The 18423-nt window shown below is 44.7% G+C and overlaps 2 protein-coding genes across 3 annotated transcripts in view; both read left to right on the top strand.

Annotated features, from left to right (window-relative positions):
- The first annotated feature begins 1522 nt into the window (after positions 1-1522).
- Positions 1523-5595, top strand: LOC120738402 (somatostatin-1-like). The gene is made up of 2 exons (XM_040039613.1): positions 1523-1791; positions 4496-5595. Exons 1-2 carry the CDS (start codon positions 1651-1653, stop codon positions 4712-4714), a joined length of 360 nt encoding a protein of 119 aa, XP_039895547.1. The 5' UTR covers positions 1523-1650; the 3' UTR covers positions 4715-5595.
- An 11287-nt stretch (positions 5596-16882) lies between these two features.
- The window catches only part of ece2b (endothelin converting enzyme 2b), a 35333-nt gene continuing 33792 nt past the window's right edge, over positions 16883-18423 (top strand). Inside the window, exon 1 of one of the 2 annotated variants that reach the window (XM_040039610.1) lies at positions 16883-16890. Coding sequence is in view for 1 of the 2 variants with exons in the window: in XM_040039608.1 (XP_039895542.1) it covers positions 17628-17660 (33 nt within the window). In the remaining variant the exon portion in view is untranslated. Of the gene's footprint in view, positions 16891-17384; positions 17661-18423 lie in introns of those variants that run through there. The other variant, XM_040039608.1, reaches the window with a different exon arrangement.

The following is an 18423-nucleotide window of genomic DNA, read 5'->3' as shown; positions in this document are numbered from 1 at the left end:
GCATGTCAGCTGACTTACAGGCACAAACTGTACCACACAGATTTCAGCGGCGCGCACAAAGACTTCAATAACCACTCAGCTGTGCGTGTCAACAGGTAAATGGTTTTTCATTGACAGACCTGCAGGCAGCAGCACGATGATGCGCTCGATGTGAGGAGGGCGGAATAATTATTTCAAACCAGAGCTGATGCTTCACTGAGCACACGACATTTATCAGCAAATTGAGTCAGAGATGGAAGAACGAGAAGAAAGAGACGTGGCAAGAACAGTTACCTCACGCTCACCTGGACCCTAAAAATAATCAAATCAAATAAGCATCAGCCAGAGCATCATCCTGCCCCTTCACCTGCTCGCCATCTCACCAGGTACACGACTGATCAGTGAAACAATCAGTAAAGCTAGACTGAAGTAAAAATCAAAACTGGCTTACAAAACTACTTAAACTGAAGTAAAAATGTCCAGAAAATGTCTTCAGCTTTAGTCTCTACCAAGCAGCTGCAATTCCTTCAATGTCCAGCAGAGGCAGCAGTGAGTCAGCCACACAGACATGTTAATAAACCCGTTTACAGTCTGTCCATCCATCTGTTTGCTCCTTTTCAGGGTCGCTGGAGCCTTTCCCAGCTGTCTCAGGGTGAGAGGAGGGGTACACCCTGGACAGGTCGCCAGTCTGTTGTGTTTTGTGTACTTTTACTGTGATAGAATAGAATAGAATAGAATAGAATAGAATAGAATAAACCTTTATTATCCCACGGATGAGAAATCTCGGTGTTACAGAGCTCTTACAGCACGGGAAAAGAAAATATAACAGGAGGACACAGGGTGGTCCTATATACAGGTAACAATGTACAGAATACAGTAAACAAACAGGCTGGTGAGTAAGACGACCAGAACCATGTTAAGCTGCATCATAGAGTCTCGCTCCTTCCTGCACTGAAATGAAGTGGACTGTGAAGTGGGGTGCACCCCCGAAACCAAGTGAACAACACGTTCAGCCATTTATGTTCACAGTGTGTTCACAGAAATACCTCAGGATTCATGATGACATCATCACACATCATCTGTTTAAGCTCACGGGCGCTCGCTGCGCCGACACAGGAGGAGCAAACGTCAGCGGTGCAGACAGAGGAGGCTCTCTCCACAAAGTTTCATCTCCTGTTTACTCTCTGAGCTCCTCTCTGCCCCCCCCCCCTCCTTTGGTGGCACCCCAGATTTTACAGACACTTCCTGTCAATCACACAGCATCAGTGACTTTGAGGCTCATGGTTCTGTCTCTTCGTCGACGTTTGTTTCAGGCAACCTTATTTGAAAACAGCACGATCAAACTGGAAATTCTGGCCCCATTTGGTCCCCTATGACAACATTCTGGACACGCCCCTGTGCTAAATCTGATCATGTGACCGCCTCCTGTCCGCGAGCCTCCGGCTGAGAAACAAAGTGAGTGGGAGGGAGGGAGGGAGGGGAGGCATTTGAAACCGGCTCATTTCACTAAACATCATCATCATCATCATCAGTCACCCCCCTCCACCCATCACCAAACCCACCCCACCGCCCTGGGCAATGACGTCAGCGGGGCTTTAAAAGAGCCGCCGTGACGGGACAGAAGCAGAAGATCCTCCGAGCCGCAGACAGACACACACACACGTGACGAAGATGAACTCCTCCTCGCGCCTCCGCTGCCTCCTCCTGCTCCTCGTCTCCCTCACCGCCTCCATCAGCTGCACCTCCGCCGCGCAGAGAGACTCCAAACTCCGCCTGTTGCTGCACCGGACCCCGCTGCTGGGCTCCAAACAGGTCCGACACGCGCACACGCACGCGCACACACGCACCCATTTCGTTTGATTTTTAAAAAATCTGTTTGAACTTTAATCGGAGTCTAAAAAGTTTGAAAATGATTTTCTGTGAAAGTTTTGTAGAAAAATGAAAAACTGCAGGAAAAAGTTTGAATGTATTAAATGTAATGAATTAGAAACTGTAAAGGTGGAGGAAACATCACTGAGTGCAGACAAGGCTGAATATTGTCTTTATGAATGAACAGCCATAAACAAATGTACCAGATAACCAGGAAGCAGCTCCTTTACTGAAAAACACAGAAACCTGCAGCTGGTGTAAAAATCACAGCGGTTTGTTCTCTGTGAACGTTTGAGGGCTTCTGATTTCTGCTCGGTTCACTCCTATCAAAGAAATCAGAGGCTGAAAACATCATCATCATCATCACTGAATAAAATCAGACAGGAAGCAAAAGGATGCAAATAAAAGCTTCAGTCTTTATTAAAAACTCTCTGAGGCTTTAAATCCAGAGAAACGTTTCCCTCCATCACAGAGCGCTTCAGCTTCACTTTAACTACACACGTCCTGAACCAGTCTAATACCTGACAAACGAGCTGAAATCACACCTCGGTCTGTGAGGGCTTCTTTTATTTCTTCGTCGTGACCTGCGTGAAGCTCTCCTGACGATGACGAGAGGGCGAGGAAAGGTTTGTTTGGTGGCTGTAAATCAGCCGATGATTCATCTGCTCATCGCTCCTTTGTGGATTCTTTATGGTCGAGTCTGGAAAGCCCGAGCGACCGATGAAGACAACGTTACTGCTGTTTGATGTTTCAGACGCTTTCAGCAGCCGCTCGCGTCGTGACTTCAGTCAGACACGAGGTGAACGTTCTGAAGAAGCTCAAACTGCTTCTTCTTCCATCAGTGAAGGTTTGCAGCAGAGATCATGCAGGACTGTGACACTCTGCTGCAGGGCGCGACGCTCTTGCATCCACATCTCGACTGACGTTTTCACCTCGGCTCCACATCAGCTGCTTCTTCTGCAGCTCGACTTTGAATGACCTGCTCAGACTTTCACCCATAAACATGTGAACACAGCCTCCATCTCTTTACATAGAACGGTCATTTCATCTCAGTGTTATTCGTACAGCACCGGTTCACACTGTAGGCTAAAGACTCTACAGCAAGAATCAGACGACCCGCGGCGACAGTGGGAAGGAAAAACTCCCTTTTAATAGGAAGAAACCAGCAGAGCCAGGCTGGGGGAGGGGCGGCCAACAGGGGAAGGTAACGAGGAGAAAGAGAGATGTGCAGAGAGGACAAAACTAAAATGTGATGACACACAGCAGGTAGAGATCAGTGCAGACGGTTGGTGTTCAGAGAAGGGCGCGGCATGCTTTTTGAGTAAAACGGAGGACGTGGTTCCTCTCTGCAGCACCGTGACGCCATGAAGACGCCACGCAGACAGGAAACACGATGGCGTCTGACCTCTGCAGACTCACAAACACTCAGAAACTATGACATAAAACCTCTTTTTCTTTTTTGATGTGTGCAGGAAGTGAAGGAGTCACAGCTCACCCTTTCACAATAAAGCTTGAGAGTTTTCAGAGCAGGGCTGCACGCTCTAAACTTTGTGGTTTTCTGCCCCCTGGAGGTTTAAGTGTGTTAGCATCTTTCGCTGATTGGCTTCAACCTCGTGATATCCTGCAGGTCACGGCGATGTGTTTAGAGGAATCGTCTTTGGAACAACTTTACAGATTACTGTGAAAAGTCTTCAGTTACATTAGATGTTTTCAAAACACAACTCATAAAATCTTTAAGAAAAAAGTCAAAAACATGTTTAAACTAAAACTTTAATATTTATCCACCAAATAACAACTGAACTCGTGTTGTTACAGCCGGTGTTTCAGCGACACGCTCGAACCTCAGAGAGAAATCAAAACAGCGAAACATTCAAACACTAAAACAAATTTGTCTGTTCAGAAATGTCAATAACTGTAATTTCACCCACATAATAAATTGTTTGTTTGTGAAACAGTAAATACAAATGAATGGATAATGAAAATATTTTGTTATTAGCATTGAAAACTATACCTTGATCATTTTTCAAAACTAATTATAAAAAAAATTCACTTATAATAAAACAAAACCATTTATAAAAATTTCATTATTATTTCATTTAATTCTCCTCAGGAAAGAATTTATAGTAATATATGAATTAGATTTCAAACAAACAACAAACATAAACTCACAAAGAAAAAACTTCTGAACATCAGAAGCTAAATTTATTTAAACTAAATCATCATGATCATGATTTATTTTATAACATTTGTTTTGTTTTTTCACAGTGTTACCACTGTCAGTCAGTTTGTAATTATACATTAAACACAAATAACTTCATTAAATCACAAAATAAATGTTATTTTATTATGTTGTGCAAAAAGTAAAATCTTCACTTTATCAATTTTGTTTTACTACTGAATCTGAGTGATGTCACAGACAGGAGATGTCCCTATATGGTCATCTCTGGCACCAAAGCCCCGCCCACCACCTATTTAAAACAGTTAGACGGTGGGAGATAAAGATCATGCAAAGCTCCCCTCCTCCCTGCCTCACAGAGTAAAAACAGGAACTTCGTTTCACTTTAAGCAGCCGACGCTGAGCTTTGTTGGGCTCCTCACGTTCCCACACTGAGTTATTCGTGTGTTTTTCATCTTGATGTGTTTTCAGGACATGTCGCGGTCCTCGCTGGCGGAGCTGCTCCTCTCTGACCTCCTGCAGGTGGAGAACGAGGCTCTGGAAGAGGAGAACTTCCCTCTGGCCGACGGTGAACCCGAAGACATCCGCGTCGACCTGGAGCGCGCCGCCGGCAGCGGCCCGCTGCTCGCCCCCCGAGAGAGGAAAGCCGGCTGCAAGAACTTCTTCTGGAAGACCTTCACATCCTGCTGAGAGCCTCCTGCTCCTCCTGCTCCTCCTGCTGTACAGAAACACGAGACTGTCGTGATTAGTTTGGATGAAGTGTTTTGATTTTTCTGAGCTGATTCTTTCCGAATGTAAACTTGATGAAACTATTTTTAATTGTTGGTTTGAATAAAATCAGTTTGAGACAAACACTCGACCCCGTCTGCTGCTCGGGGGGTAAACACCTTCATCACGATGAAGAACTGCAGATTTTATGAAGCTGATTAATGCTGGTGCCGGGGAGGGAGGGCTGAACAATAAAATAACTTTAATGATGGTTAATAAAGAGAGGAAGGGGCTCCATAGCAACCACAGGGAGGAATATTTAATCAAACTGAGATAACAAATCAGATCATAAGTTTCCATTTTATTGATCCTCAGAGGCTGGACTGAACATCACAGCAGAGCAATCAATAAAAATCACCTGTGCAGATGTTCAGGCCATAAGTATGTGGACACGTGTGCACTGACACGGAGGAGACGGGGGGCTGTGGGTTTTCTTCACCACAGAAATCAATCGCTTCACTCAAAGAAGCACATTTCAAAGCCAAACACAATAAGTAGAAAAAGCGACATTTGTGCATTTTTTTTCCAGTTTTAACTTTTCATTTTTTGCACATTTTTAATTTTAGGCTGTGAAACATTTCAACACAGAATGACCAAATAACAGAACCTCGGGTTTATATCAGCTACATGTTTCAGTGTCCTCCCGTTAGCGCTCGCACAAAGCTTCTGTTCTTCTTCTTTGTCAAAGACAGATGATCACATCTGTCAACCTTCCCGCAGCGCTGGCGACATGTCCCCGAGCACGCCTGAAAGCAAGGATTTGGTTTTGGCATTGGTGGGGACGGATGATTCAACCATCGAACCCTGCCCTGTTTCTTATTCTTTTTTCCATTTTGTCTTTGCTTCTTGATAAAAGGAGAAATATACTTGCCTACATATGCTATTCTACCTGCTTTTAAACCATTCCATGGTTTAAATGAATTACAATTCATAGTTTTATATGTAAATTATATAATGTTAAATTACTATTAAACAAATGACTGACTAAGTATTTTAGAGTTTAGTTTACTTCAGCCATATTCCATATAAATCAGGTATCATACAAACATAAAAATAGCTTCAAATACAGTCATGACAATAAAAGAATATGACTTTAAGGACTTAACAACATCACTTCAGTTACACCAACATCTCTGACACATCAGCACTAAGGAAACACTGAATGACCTGCTGGTTTTGTCCATAAAACTACTCGTCTAAGATTACCACAAAGTAAAAGATCTCTCAGCAACATTATGCAACATTTTAGGCACTACTGCCCCGATCAGATCAGTGAGCTGGGATGTTTTATTCTAAACATGAACTACTGTTACAGCAACACACATGGACTACATGCCCCACACAACAAACACATGCCTGCTCCTCTCGTTAGCTGAAATGAACTGCTGGCATATTTGTTTTACATCTGTACTGTCCAGTGTCTCCTGGTGGCCATGGCATCACATTATTCATGGTTACATACAATTTTAGACTGATGTGGGCCAAGCCTAGCGCCTACTTGCCAACCTTGAGACCTCAGAGTTAGGGAGACATTCAAAGGGGCTGGGGAGGGGGGTATACATGTACATATATATATACAAAAAACTTTTTAGAGTGTTTATTTATCGGATAAAATAAGTTAAATGTCACCGTTATTATTGTCCGACCAGAAACAGGCCGGGGGTGTCCTTTGTGGTCTAAGTGGGCCGGGTCCTCCGAAAGCCGGGTAGACCGGAAATGAGCGACTGTGAAATTGGACGGTCTAGCCTTCAGAATTACGTCACCTGCCGTCTGCTCCTTGCTGTCTAAAATATAACCGGATGCTGGCGTAGATGTTCTCACACAGCAGTTTATTCAGCTGTGTGAGAACCCCGGAGGAATCCTCCCGAGGGATTAATAAAGTTTTATTTAATCTAATTTAATCTAATAACTTTAATCTCAGCCAAACCGATTTACTCACCAACAAATAAAACACAACTAAAGCACTGAAAAAGGCCAAACAGTAACATGTTTAAGTTATTTGACGTTTACACAGCTACATTCTCGCCTGAAAATGTGTTAAAAGTTTATTTTGCGACCCAGAAAGAGAAATAAGAGTAATCCGGTCGTAAAGTCTGACGTCACTAGCCGTGTCTGGACCTAAACTCCGCTGCAGGTCCATATATCAAACGATCACTATGGCATTACTGAGAGTTGAAAAACTGTCTAAAGTCTTTCATCTTTAATAAAATGATCAGCGTTCTGCTCTACCAGGTGTAACAATTGAGTTTAACATCCAGGCATCCATGAAAACGGAATTTATGACATTTAACGCAGTTAGAAGTTAGCAGGGAGTTAGCTCGCTAGCTTCTATCTAAATACAATATAGCATGTCCTGACTGCGGGGTTTTGGAAACAAATTCAAACGTACAGCTCTGTTATCACTTCCAACATAAATGAAGACAGAAAACTAAACAGCAGTGACGTTTGTAGGGTTACTGAAGTTGGGCTAGCTGGTATATAATGATGTGCTACATGACCGCTAGCGACACAGCTATGTTAGCATAATATAAACAAGCTAACTTTTTTCCCACTCGATAAAAGTTAACGTGAGTGTTCTCGGTGGTCAGGAACAAATGTAATCGCATGGCAGGATGCTGTAAAAGGACCAAACTTCAGCCAGGAGAACAACTGAGATAATCCATCCACAATACCAGGTTAGTCATTCATATACTGCTGCATGGGCTGGGCTGTAGTTACATCCTAAGGTTTTAAAAACTGGCCTAATCACATTGGCCATATTTGTCACATGAGGTAGGACTCCAGTAGAGACCGTAATTGAACTCTTTCTGCTCCGCTTGATGAATGAGACGCTGACAGATCGTTTTTTTCTTACTATTGGGTTTGTTTTTCTTTACTCGAAGAGATCAAATTATTGGTGGGGACAATTCAATAATCGCTGGATGTTGGTGGGGACACGTCCCTTCCGTCCATGCCAAATCTACGCCCTTGCCTGAAAGTGTGGGCTTGGCGTGGCTGAGCACAGGAAAGCTAAACGAGGGCCGACAGACAGACTGGTGTGGAAAAGCGCGTCTACAGTCAGCAACAGAGAAATGAATGCAAACATAATCAGAACACGAGCCTCCAAACACAGAGCCAATAAAGCCCGATGTTCTGTGAACCTGTCCCCAAAACTCTCACCTCCATTTTAATCACAGCAGCTTCTTCAGCGAGCAGCAGCAGGAAGCGTTTTAATTTTCCATTCCAGTTATCTTTACAATCACCGCGTGTCACACCTGAGTACAGGCTATCTAGTATGAGCAGCTTTCACACTGTTGCTGAGTTATTTCCACACGTTTCACAGCAGAGACGCTGTGTAATTACTGTCTGCTCTCAATGATGCTGGAGGGAGCGAGGATGGAAATTAAACTCGCTGAAAAAAGACTCGACTAAAACTTCACAACTTCAGCCAGACGCTCTCACACTATTCATCACCGTGTCCATGAACGAATCGCTGAAATCAGTATGTTTCTGACTGCTTCTTACTTTTACTCCCTACATTTTAAAAACACTCTCGTTACTTTAGGTGTGACGTATCTGAGTCACAGTGAGGCAGCGCTGTTCGTGTACGAATCACAAGGAGACGTCGCATCAAAGACGTCACAGAGAGTTGACTTTGTCTCGGCCCAACACCTGAGCGACTGTTTGCGTCAGCGTGGAGCTAACCCTACAGAAGAGGAGCGAGCACAAAGGGAGCAACGTTTTGAAGTGTTTCTGTCAGCTCAACAATCCTCAGCAAACACACAAACTGTGTGTGTGCAGTTTGTCTCATGTTGTGAATCAAACTGATGGAGACTAACCGTGATATTTAAAGACTGCATGAAAACCCTCTGCAGGTTAGTGCAGGATAAACAGGTTAGCTTGCTGCACAGTGGCCTGGTTTCATGGTCACAGGAAGCTTACATAGGTGGAGCAGAGATTCATAACAACAAATCAAGAAGACTGTGGAGGAGCAGACGGAAAACACCGAGCGTTTGTGACACAAACCACCAGCTACACTCAAGAACTGCGAGAGCAGATTAGACTGAAACATCTAACAGAGCTGGAAACGTTCTTCAGGACGACTGAAAGTGAGAAAGAACGAAGAATGAAGAGAAAAATGTGGAAAGGAGGAAGAGAGGAAACGAGCCACAGGTGGAGGTCAGGAGACGTGATTCTGATCAGCCTGATGTTAAACTGCTGCCTCGCCTCCTCTGCCACGCTAAACGACAAGTGAGGAAGGGTGTGTGTGTGTGTGTGTGTGTGTGTGTGTGTGTGTGTGTGTGTGTGTGTGTGTGTGTGTGTGCAGCAGCTGCTGCAGTCAGATTAGCAGCTCCTTTCACTCATTAGTTCTTTGTTAAGAAAAGCTTTCAGGAGCTTAATGAGAGCTGATGATTGGCAGCTGAGACACGCAGCAGCAAATGGAGAGGGCGTCCATTACCGCCGATCACGTGACGGCACTACGTGTGAAATCACATGACCCGCTTTGAAAGTTGGTCAGATACTCGAAGTGCATTGAAAACGGTAACTGCCCATTTCTTGTAAACATGATCAGAAACAGATGCAAACCGAAGCTCAGCGGCAATAAAACATGACGCCGTGTAGCACGTTCAGGAGGAGCTAGCCTCAGTTCTCACGGTGGGACCGTCTACCCAGCTGGTGATTAAATACATTAACTTCAGAATGATAAGAAATGAATGATGCCAACCAAAAGAAGAATGCAGCCCAGAGGCGGAGCCAGACATTTGAAACACCCGGGGCTTAGCCCAGTAAGCCACACCCCCGCTCCACCACTGATGCAGCCAGGACTGAGCCTTGTGGAACACCACAGGTTAGCGAGGGTGTGCATGCTAATCCTGTCATGAGGAGGGGGAAGACAGTGTGTTTATCATATATACGTCATTCAGTGTGATCAGAGACACGAGGTCAATGACTCGACACGAAGGATGAGCCGACCCAGTTTAGACCAGATTGGACTTCATGTGGTGTGTGACCTGAAACCAGTTTAATACCACGATTTAAGCTATCGCTGTTAACATTACACAAACTTACAGACTCTAAGCTAAACGTTTGCGTGAAGCCAGTGTCCTCGATGTCCAGGCTTTGGCGTCCTGAAGCGTCCCGTACTTGCACTTATTTCAGGGACGATCTCAGCAGCTGCGACGCCACACGGAGCTGTGACCTCACTAAACTCTCTCCTGATGAGTTTACGGTCTCAGCCGCTGATTTCAAGCCCGAATGAATAAAATATGATTTCTATTTGGTTTCATTTTGTGGTTTCATTAGAGTCAGAAAGGCCCATAAAGCAGGGGCGGGCGTAGGCTTCACAACACGACCCCACAAATCGCATCTTTTACACACAGTCTGTGAGCTCATCTGCGCTTCCTGCTGTGGATCTTATTATAATGTCCGCATGGCCATCAGAAACCTGCTGCTTGAATATATGTGATTGTTTCACAGCGGCGTGCAGCAGAGCGTCTTCCCTTTTTCAATATTAAATTTCAGCATTTAATTACCTTCAATAAAAGACTTTGGCTAATTTGAGGCATTCGTGTTTGCCTTCCAGCCTCAAATCCTAATTAAAGCCTAAAGAGGTTCGAAGCCTCATAAGATAAGATAAGATAAGATAAGATAAGATAAAATAAAATAAGATAAGATAAAATAAGATAAGATAAAATAAGATAAGATAAGATAAGATAAGATAAGATAAAATAAAATAAAATAAGAAGATAAGATAAGATAAAATAAGATAAGATAAAATAAGATAAGATAAGATAAGAATAAGATAAGATAAAAGCTAAAATACAAATATAAATTTAAAATAAAGATACATCCAAGATAACAATAAGATAGATTAACATAAGATAAGATAGATAAGATACTAAGATCGATAAGATAAGATACGATAAGATAAGATAAGATAAGATGATAAGATAAGATAAAGTAAAATAAGATAAAATAAAAAAAAATTAAAAAAATAAGATAAGATAAAATAAGATAAGATACGATAAGATAAGATAAGATGATAAGATAAGATAAGATAAGCTAAGATAAAATTAAAATAATATACGATTAAAAAATAGTAAGATAACATAAGATAAGATAAGATAACTAAATCAATAAAGATAAGATAATACGATAAGATCAATAGATAAGATAAGATAAAATAAAATAAGATAAGATAAAATAAGATAAGATAAAATATGATAAGATGAAATAAGATAAGATAAGATAAAATAAGATAAGATAAGATAAAATAAAATAAGATGAAATAAGATAAGATAAGATAAAATAAGATAAGATAAAATAAGATAAGATAAAATAAGATAAGATAAAATAAGATAAGATAAGATAAAATAAGATAAGATAAGATAAAATAAAATAAGATAAGATAAGATAAAAAAATAAAATAAGATAAGATAAAATAAGATAAGATAAAATAAGATAAGATAAGATAAGATAAAATAAGATAAGATAAAATAAGATAAGATGAAATAAGATAAGATAAGATAAAATAAGATAAGATAAGATAAGATAAGATAAAATAAGATAAAATAAGATAAAATAAAATAAGATAAGATAACTCTTTATTGTTATCTTATCTTATGAGGCTGATCCAGAAAAATGAAACAGATCGAGGAAAGACTCGAACGCCTCATGTGACCCACAGCTTCCTCTGACCTTTCCTCCTGCTGCTAATCAGAGGCTAATCTCAGCATCTGAAATTAGCAGCAGGTAATGTCGACTGATTGCAGAACCACACACAGTAGAAGAGTCAGATGTTCTTCCATTTTACATTTATTCTGAATTTAATTAAACAGAAACAGTAGTGTGCAAAAGTCTTGAGCCATTTCTTGATGTTTTTATTTACGAAACATGCAAACGGTTTCATTCTAACTCGTCACTATTCGGTGACTAATTCTGATCGCCAGTTCTCGTGTCATTTTCATGTCTGTTTCCCTTCGTTAAGCACGGCTTCCTGGCAGCCGTCCTTCCACTGAGACATCTCTGATGAGGATCAGTGGACAGTAGATGATCAGCTGACGGTCCAGATCTTCTCTCAGCTCCTGTGTCAGAACTTTCAGAGGTTTTAGGCCTCGCGCTGCTTTGTTTAAACGACACACTGCACACCCCGCTGAGTTTTTGTCATGTGTAGTGGGACCAGAAGTACAAACTCAGATAACAAACTGACCTTTATTACACACAGGACAAGAGACTATCCGAATAAAGCAGGAAACTCACAGTGAGACTAAACACCTGAACCGAATAAACACAAAGACACGGATAATATAATGGAAACACAGACCAGACACGTGGAACACAGGCGGCAGAATAACGAGGAAAACGCTGATGATCAGCAAACAGTGGGTACTATGTATCATTAATGTGTAACAACAGTCTGCACAGTCATCCACGCTTTAATCCTATCAAGGCTTAAAGTGTGCATTATTAGGGGCGTGGCCTCTTTGACTGACAGGTGGACGGTGACACCGGTGGCTGTAGCCGTGTTGGTGCTACGGCTGCGGTGAGATTTGTGTACTAACAGACATATAGGTGACATTCATCCTGAACATGTCTAAACGCGACAGCCTCAACCCGACATCATCTCCATCATCTGCTTCAGCAGCAGCGAGTCATCTTTAGGTGGATGTGCAGGTGCGTTCAGCCTCTGACAGGAAGCTGCCGTGACGTCGTACACCTCTCCGTCTTGTTAAGAAGTGAGCATTTCTTTATTAAACAGGAAACGGCAGCTGCAGCTGCACAAAGAGCCTGAGCCGCCAATCAGCCCGTCAGCCAATCACACGCCGGCATTTAAACAGCTTCAATAAACCTTAATGAGCGTTAATTATATCTGAAAGCTTCACTGGAACACAGCGCACACTGCCTTTTAACTCTCTGTGTGTGTGTGTGTGTGTGTGTGTGTGTGTGTGTGTGTGTGTGTGTGTGTGTGTGTGTGTCTGTGTGTGTGTGTGTGTGTCTGTGTGTGTGTGTCTGAGTGTGTGATGTATACAGCAGCTGATTAGTCGTCTTTTTAAGGTGAAATCATCATCAGAAGCCACACACACACACACACACACACACACACACACACACACAGACACACACACAGACACACACACACAGACACACACACAGACACACACACACACAGACACACACACACACACACACAGACACACACACAGACACAGACACACACACACACACACACACACAGACACACACACACACAGACACACACACACACACAGACACACACACACACAGAGCACGATGATGTCAGCAGCATTCAGGAGATCAGAGGTCAAACTGCGATCAGCGGGGCTAACCAATCACAGAGCAGCTGATAAAGTGGAGAAACACAGCGTGTTGCCGCGGTGACGTTATCATCAGCCTCCAGGTTTGGAGGTGAGTCAGACCATGAGGTTTGTGTGGGGCCCAGTGCATGATGGGTAGGCGCGGCGTGCTCTGGGTTCAGTCTGCAGCGAAAAGATGACACAAACTTCAGAGTTTAACATTTAAGAGACGCGACCTTTGACCCCTGCAGCAGCTGCTTCCTCCTGATTAAAACCTCGCTGAGCTTCAGTTTGTTCACACATCCACACGTCTTTCACTGTACGCCGTTTATACAGATGAGTCACTTTAACCTCGAAACAAAATGAAGGCCCGTGTTTGTGAAACGCTGCAGGTAAGAGCTCCACCTGGCTCAGGTAAGCAGCCAGCTGCTGGGACGATATCTGCCTCAACTTCAAGACTCTGAATATCCGTGAGCGTCTCTTTGTCCATCGACACGACAACGTCTGAGTGTCTGCGTGACTCCAGACGATCTTCACAGTTCCTCCTTTAGCCATCGGCCTTTTTCTTTCTTCCATGGTGAGACCTAAAACCAGGCGCAGAGTCCGTCATGGAGAGGACCTGGAGGAGACATGGTCCACGTTTGAGTCTGCAGCACAGCCTGTGATGACTTCACATCTGATTCACTGAAGCTTCACAAAGATGCACAAAGGAAAACGTTGTTTTCAGGAGGCTGACCTTCAGCTGTAACTGCGTTTGATTAAAAACTGAAAGACGAAGCGACACAAATGCCGCCGCCGCATCATGTAAAGTGACGTTTGGAGCGCACAGGTGAGGATGAGTCAGCTTCCTGCAGGTGTTTGAGCGTCGCCGGCGTCTCTCCCACAATAAGAAGTCACCTGACAGCGAGAAACTGAAGGTTTTCACCACAGCTCGTCTTCGTCTCTTTGACAGATGCAGCTGCTGCTTTTCTTCTGCTCAATGACAAGGTGACGCTGAAGAGCTCCTCATTCACTTCACCTCCTCTCCTTCACTGCCTCTTCTCCTCTCTCCTTCCTCACAGGGAAATGAGAGGAGAGGATGAAGAGGAGAGGATGTGATGAGGAAGGGAGGCCGTCTTCTTTGGAAGAACCGTCAGAAAAAAGAGGGCAGGAAGAAAATGAAAAGAAATAAAGAACAAGAAAACTGAAGATGGAAAGACAGAAGACAAAAAGATGGTGAAAGGCTGAAGCACTAAAGAAAGAAAGAATCGGTCAGGAAATGACATCATCAGTCATTTCCTGGTCCAAACAGCAAGGACGGTCTAAATTCTTTTAGATTCAGAAGTTCGTTTCTATCTACAGATGATAAACCATCACATGAATGCATCAGGCAGGAGTCAGATGATCTGCAGTGAGAGCAGGGAGCAGGTGGAGGTTACAAACCCAGTGGAGACACAGAGAGGAGGAGAGGCAGTGAAGGTGGATGAGCTTAAATAGCTGGGGTCAACCTTAAAGCCGTGGACGGTACCCGAGACAGGTGAAGATGAGAGAGCAGGCAGGGTGGAGTGGGTGGAGACGGGTGTCATGGGTGGTGGCTGAAGGAGAGCAGCAAGAGGTAAAGGGAAGGTTTGAAGACGGCGGTGAGACCTGCTGCGATGCATGGAGGAGGAGGAGGCCCAGCTGAAGGTGTTAGACGCCACAGTCTGTCAGAGGAGGTGTGCAGAGGAACACTTTATCATCCACAGAGGGGCAGTTTGCTTTGGAGCCAGCAACACAAATAACACAAGACAGAATGACAAAATGAACAGGAACAAATGAGGATTCAAGGGAGGGAGAGTGGATGTGATGGAGCTGCCAGGCTGGAGGAGAAGAGGACGAGCTCAGAGGTTGATGAACGCAGTGAAGGAGGACATGCAGAGGGTGTGTGTGTGACAGAAGAGGTGCTCGCTCAGCTCTGTGAGAACAGCAGCGACGCCTGGAGGATTGATGATGTGCTGCCACCTGGTGGAGCACGTCCTGCTGGACAGCCCGTTCGCTGTCATCTGACAGAAACACGTCAACACTTTAGAAAGAGAACAGCCTCCATTAGAGAGGCGTCTGGCAAACAAGGAAAAGAAGGGAGCTGTGCAACGCTCCTCCACGTGACGTCACGGGCGAGTAGCTCACAGAGGCTGAAGAACTGCTGCTCGTACTGTGTGTCTGTGGCCAGCAGGGGGAGCTGCTGGATAACTTTGACTTCATCTCCACAGTTTAATGAGGAAGCAGGTGTGACACAGACACAGGTGACAGCGTGAGTCACTGAAAAAAGAAGAACCTGTCTGAGCTCCAGGTGTACCTAATAATGTGGCCTGCTCCCAGGTGAAATTTTATTTTGATGCTGAAATCTGAGCACTTCCTCCTCCTGCTGATCCAGTCCAGCCGGTTCCTGGTTTGTGCCTCCTGTGAGCCGTGATGTGGGAGAACCTGCTCAACCCGTCTGACCCCGCCCACCTGCTCCAGGTGACAGCGTCAGCTCACATGCAGCGCAGTCGTCTTTATAAACGCTCGTTTCATCTTCTTCATCCTTTCATTCCCTCGGCCGACATTTTGATTGGATAAAGTTAAAGAGGATGAGTTCTGCTCACTTCCTGCTTTTATTCTTGGAGCAGCTTTGCATGATTCACTGCTCAGAATAATCCTTCTTTGTCTTATGCTCGTGCAGCCCCTCCCTCCATCCTCTGTCTCAAACAGGTTGTTACTGTTGTTACACGTTGTTCTGTCTGAGCTTTGGACATTTCTGAGGTTTGTGTTCCTGGACACAAAGCAGTGAAGCGTGCTGGAGCGTCCTCAGAGGAAAATCCCCTGGATTGAAGTTTGCTGGACAGATAAATTCAGACCGTTATGAAAGCTCTCATTGACTCGTGGTTCGTACATGTGAGCGTCCCCCAAAGGGCCGTTAAGAGCAGGAAGAGCAATAAACAGTTTATTGATTTGGTCTGTCTGTAAATGGTCTGTATTTGTAAAGCACTTTTACTTGGTCCTAAGGACCCCAAAGTGCTTTACACTACACACAATCATCCACCCATTCACACACATTCACACACTGGTGATGGCAGCTACAGTGTAGCCACAGCCGCCCTGGGGCGCACTGACAGAGACGGTTTCTACGCCTGTCCTGTGAGGCTGATGGAGTCCTCGGCGTTCAGCTCTCACATTGACCATTAACTCCACATCTACTCATAGAGATACAGAAAGTGGTTTAAGGGTGGTGTAGTACGGTGGCCCTGAGGTGATAAAGAACACTTCCCTTCCTGGAAAACGATGGATCACATTCGCGGTTTCGCGTGTGTCCAGTTCCTGGTGTGAAGGATAAACTGAGCTGAGAGCAGCAGATCAGAACCAGCGAACGCCGTGAAGTTATGATGTGTTCGTTTTCAGCGTGTTTACATTTTAAACAAGTGTTTCGGTTTTATGAGCATCGTTGACTTTTGTAAATGATCAGAATAAAGACTTAAAATAATATACAGAATACTCCTAAAAATACACTTAGTATATGTCTCAGTGTGTGTGTCTATATAAATGGAGAGTCCTCTTCACATGCTGAGGTTGATTGTGGAGTTCCACAGGGTTCAGTGCTGGGACCACTTCTGTTTACATTATACACCCTTAGAGCAGGGTCTCAAACTCGCGGCCCGCGGGCCACTAGCGGCCGTATATTGATGTGAAGAAATACGCTGCAGTCTGGTCCTTGAAGTTTGGGAGGGTTGTTTGTTGAGTGCAGTTAAAATAAGTTCTTAAAAAGTGATTCAGCATGAAGACAACATGAGCAGAGAGCACGTGTGCTCTGTGAGCAGATGTGAGCAGATGTGCAGGTCAGCTGCTTCTGTGTTTGTAACTAGTAAAAATGAACATATATATTTTTTAGAGTCTTCACTTTGTTCGGTTTGATCTGAGTAACGTCATCACGGATGCCGGTGACCGTGCCGTGATGTGCGCGCGGTAAGGTTAAACCTTCAGGGTCGTGGAGGCTGAAGCTCTGCGGTCACAGGAGTCACTGCCGCCGTGGATTCTGGGAGTTGGAGGAAGAAATGAAAGTGTAATATTAAGGGAGGAGGAGGGCTAACAGCGGCGGATTTTCGCCCCACAGGGGGTGAATGAGGCCACGCGTGGCGAATTCACAAAAAACTCAGTGCGGAACTGAGGAAAACTTACCGCAGCCACAGCGCGACGAGGAGCTGGAGGAGGTGACGTAGGGCCGTGTGAGTGACGTCAGTCCCTGTGTGTCTCGGGGTGTGTTTGTTTGTGAGAGGAAGAGGCCGGTTGGATGTTGGGCGGGGTCTGAGGAGAGAGAGGGAGAGAGAGAGAGGGAAGCGGAGAAAACCGAAAAACCTCCCGATCCTCCTCCTGCTGCTCCTGCTGCACACAGACAAAAGGACACCGGCACGACACACACGCACAGACACACAGACTCGCACCCACACACACAGACGGCCAGAGCGCGGCACAGACGGACGGACACCCGGGAGGATGGGCCGGCGGAGCGGTCGTCGGTAGCGCTCTGATTTCGGGGACGGAGCTCCAGGATGAGCGTAGCGCTGCAGGACCTCCGGAACACCGTGAGTACGCACACACACACAGCGCGCCCGGACGCGTGACACTCGCAGCCCACGCGTGTTCTCTGTGATGCTGATCACCTGTCAGTCACTGTCGTCGGTGTGTGTGCACGCGTGCGTGCGCGTGAGCAGGAACACTGGCAGGCCTGAAATCAGGGCTGACCTGACAGTGACGTCACGGATCAAACAGCCTGATCAGAAATGAGTGTGACGCAACAGGTTTGTAAACACACACACACACACACACACACTGATCCCTCTGGTGTAGGTTTGTTTATAACCACAGAAGAAGAACAGACAAAAACACTTCTTCTTCTCCTCTCCTTGCTGAGCTGAGGTGGACAGTTAGCTTGTGGCTGCAGGTAAATCTGCTCCTGCACACTTTGATAGTAAAGATGGAGCTACATGACACCACCCACTGGTCTCTGGTGTTTTGGCCATGGCTTTGTTGGTTTTCATGGTGCCAGGAGTGACCATATTTGGATAAGACCGTATTGGAGCATCTCACACACACACACACACACACACACACATCGATACCTGTAACTCAGCAGCACACAGTATTTCAGGGACTCCTGTTACCCAGGGTGAAGCCCAGCAGCTACCTGTATCACCAAGCAGCTGTCAAAGAGGCCACGCCCTTCTTAACGTAAAGTTTAAACATTAACTTCACCCTGTACAGGTGTTACGAAGCATTAATTGTACAGACCAAAATCAGTTTTCTCTGAAATAAAGTAAAGCAGGCCGCCTGCTCCCAGAGGACACT

Source organism: Simochromis diagramma, unplaced genomic scaffold (assembly GCF_900408965.1).
Source record: "Simochromis diagramma unplaced genomic scaffold, fSimDia1.1 OVJJ01000031.1, whole genome shotgun sequence".
NCBI lineage: Eukaryota > Metazoa > Chordata > Actinopteri > Cichliformes > Cichlidae > Simochromis > Simochromis diagramma.
This window is presented reverse-complemented; position numbering and strand designations above follow the sequence as displayed.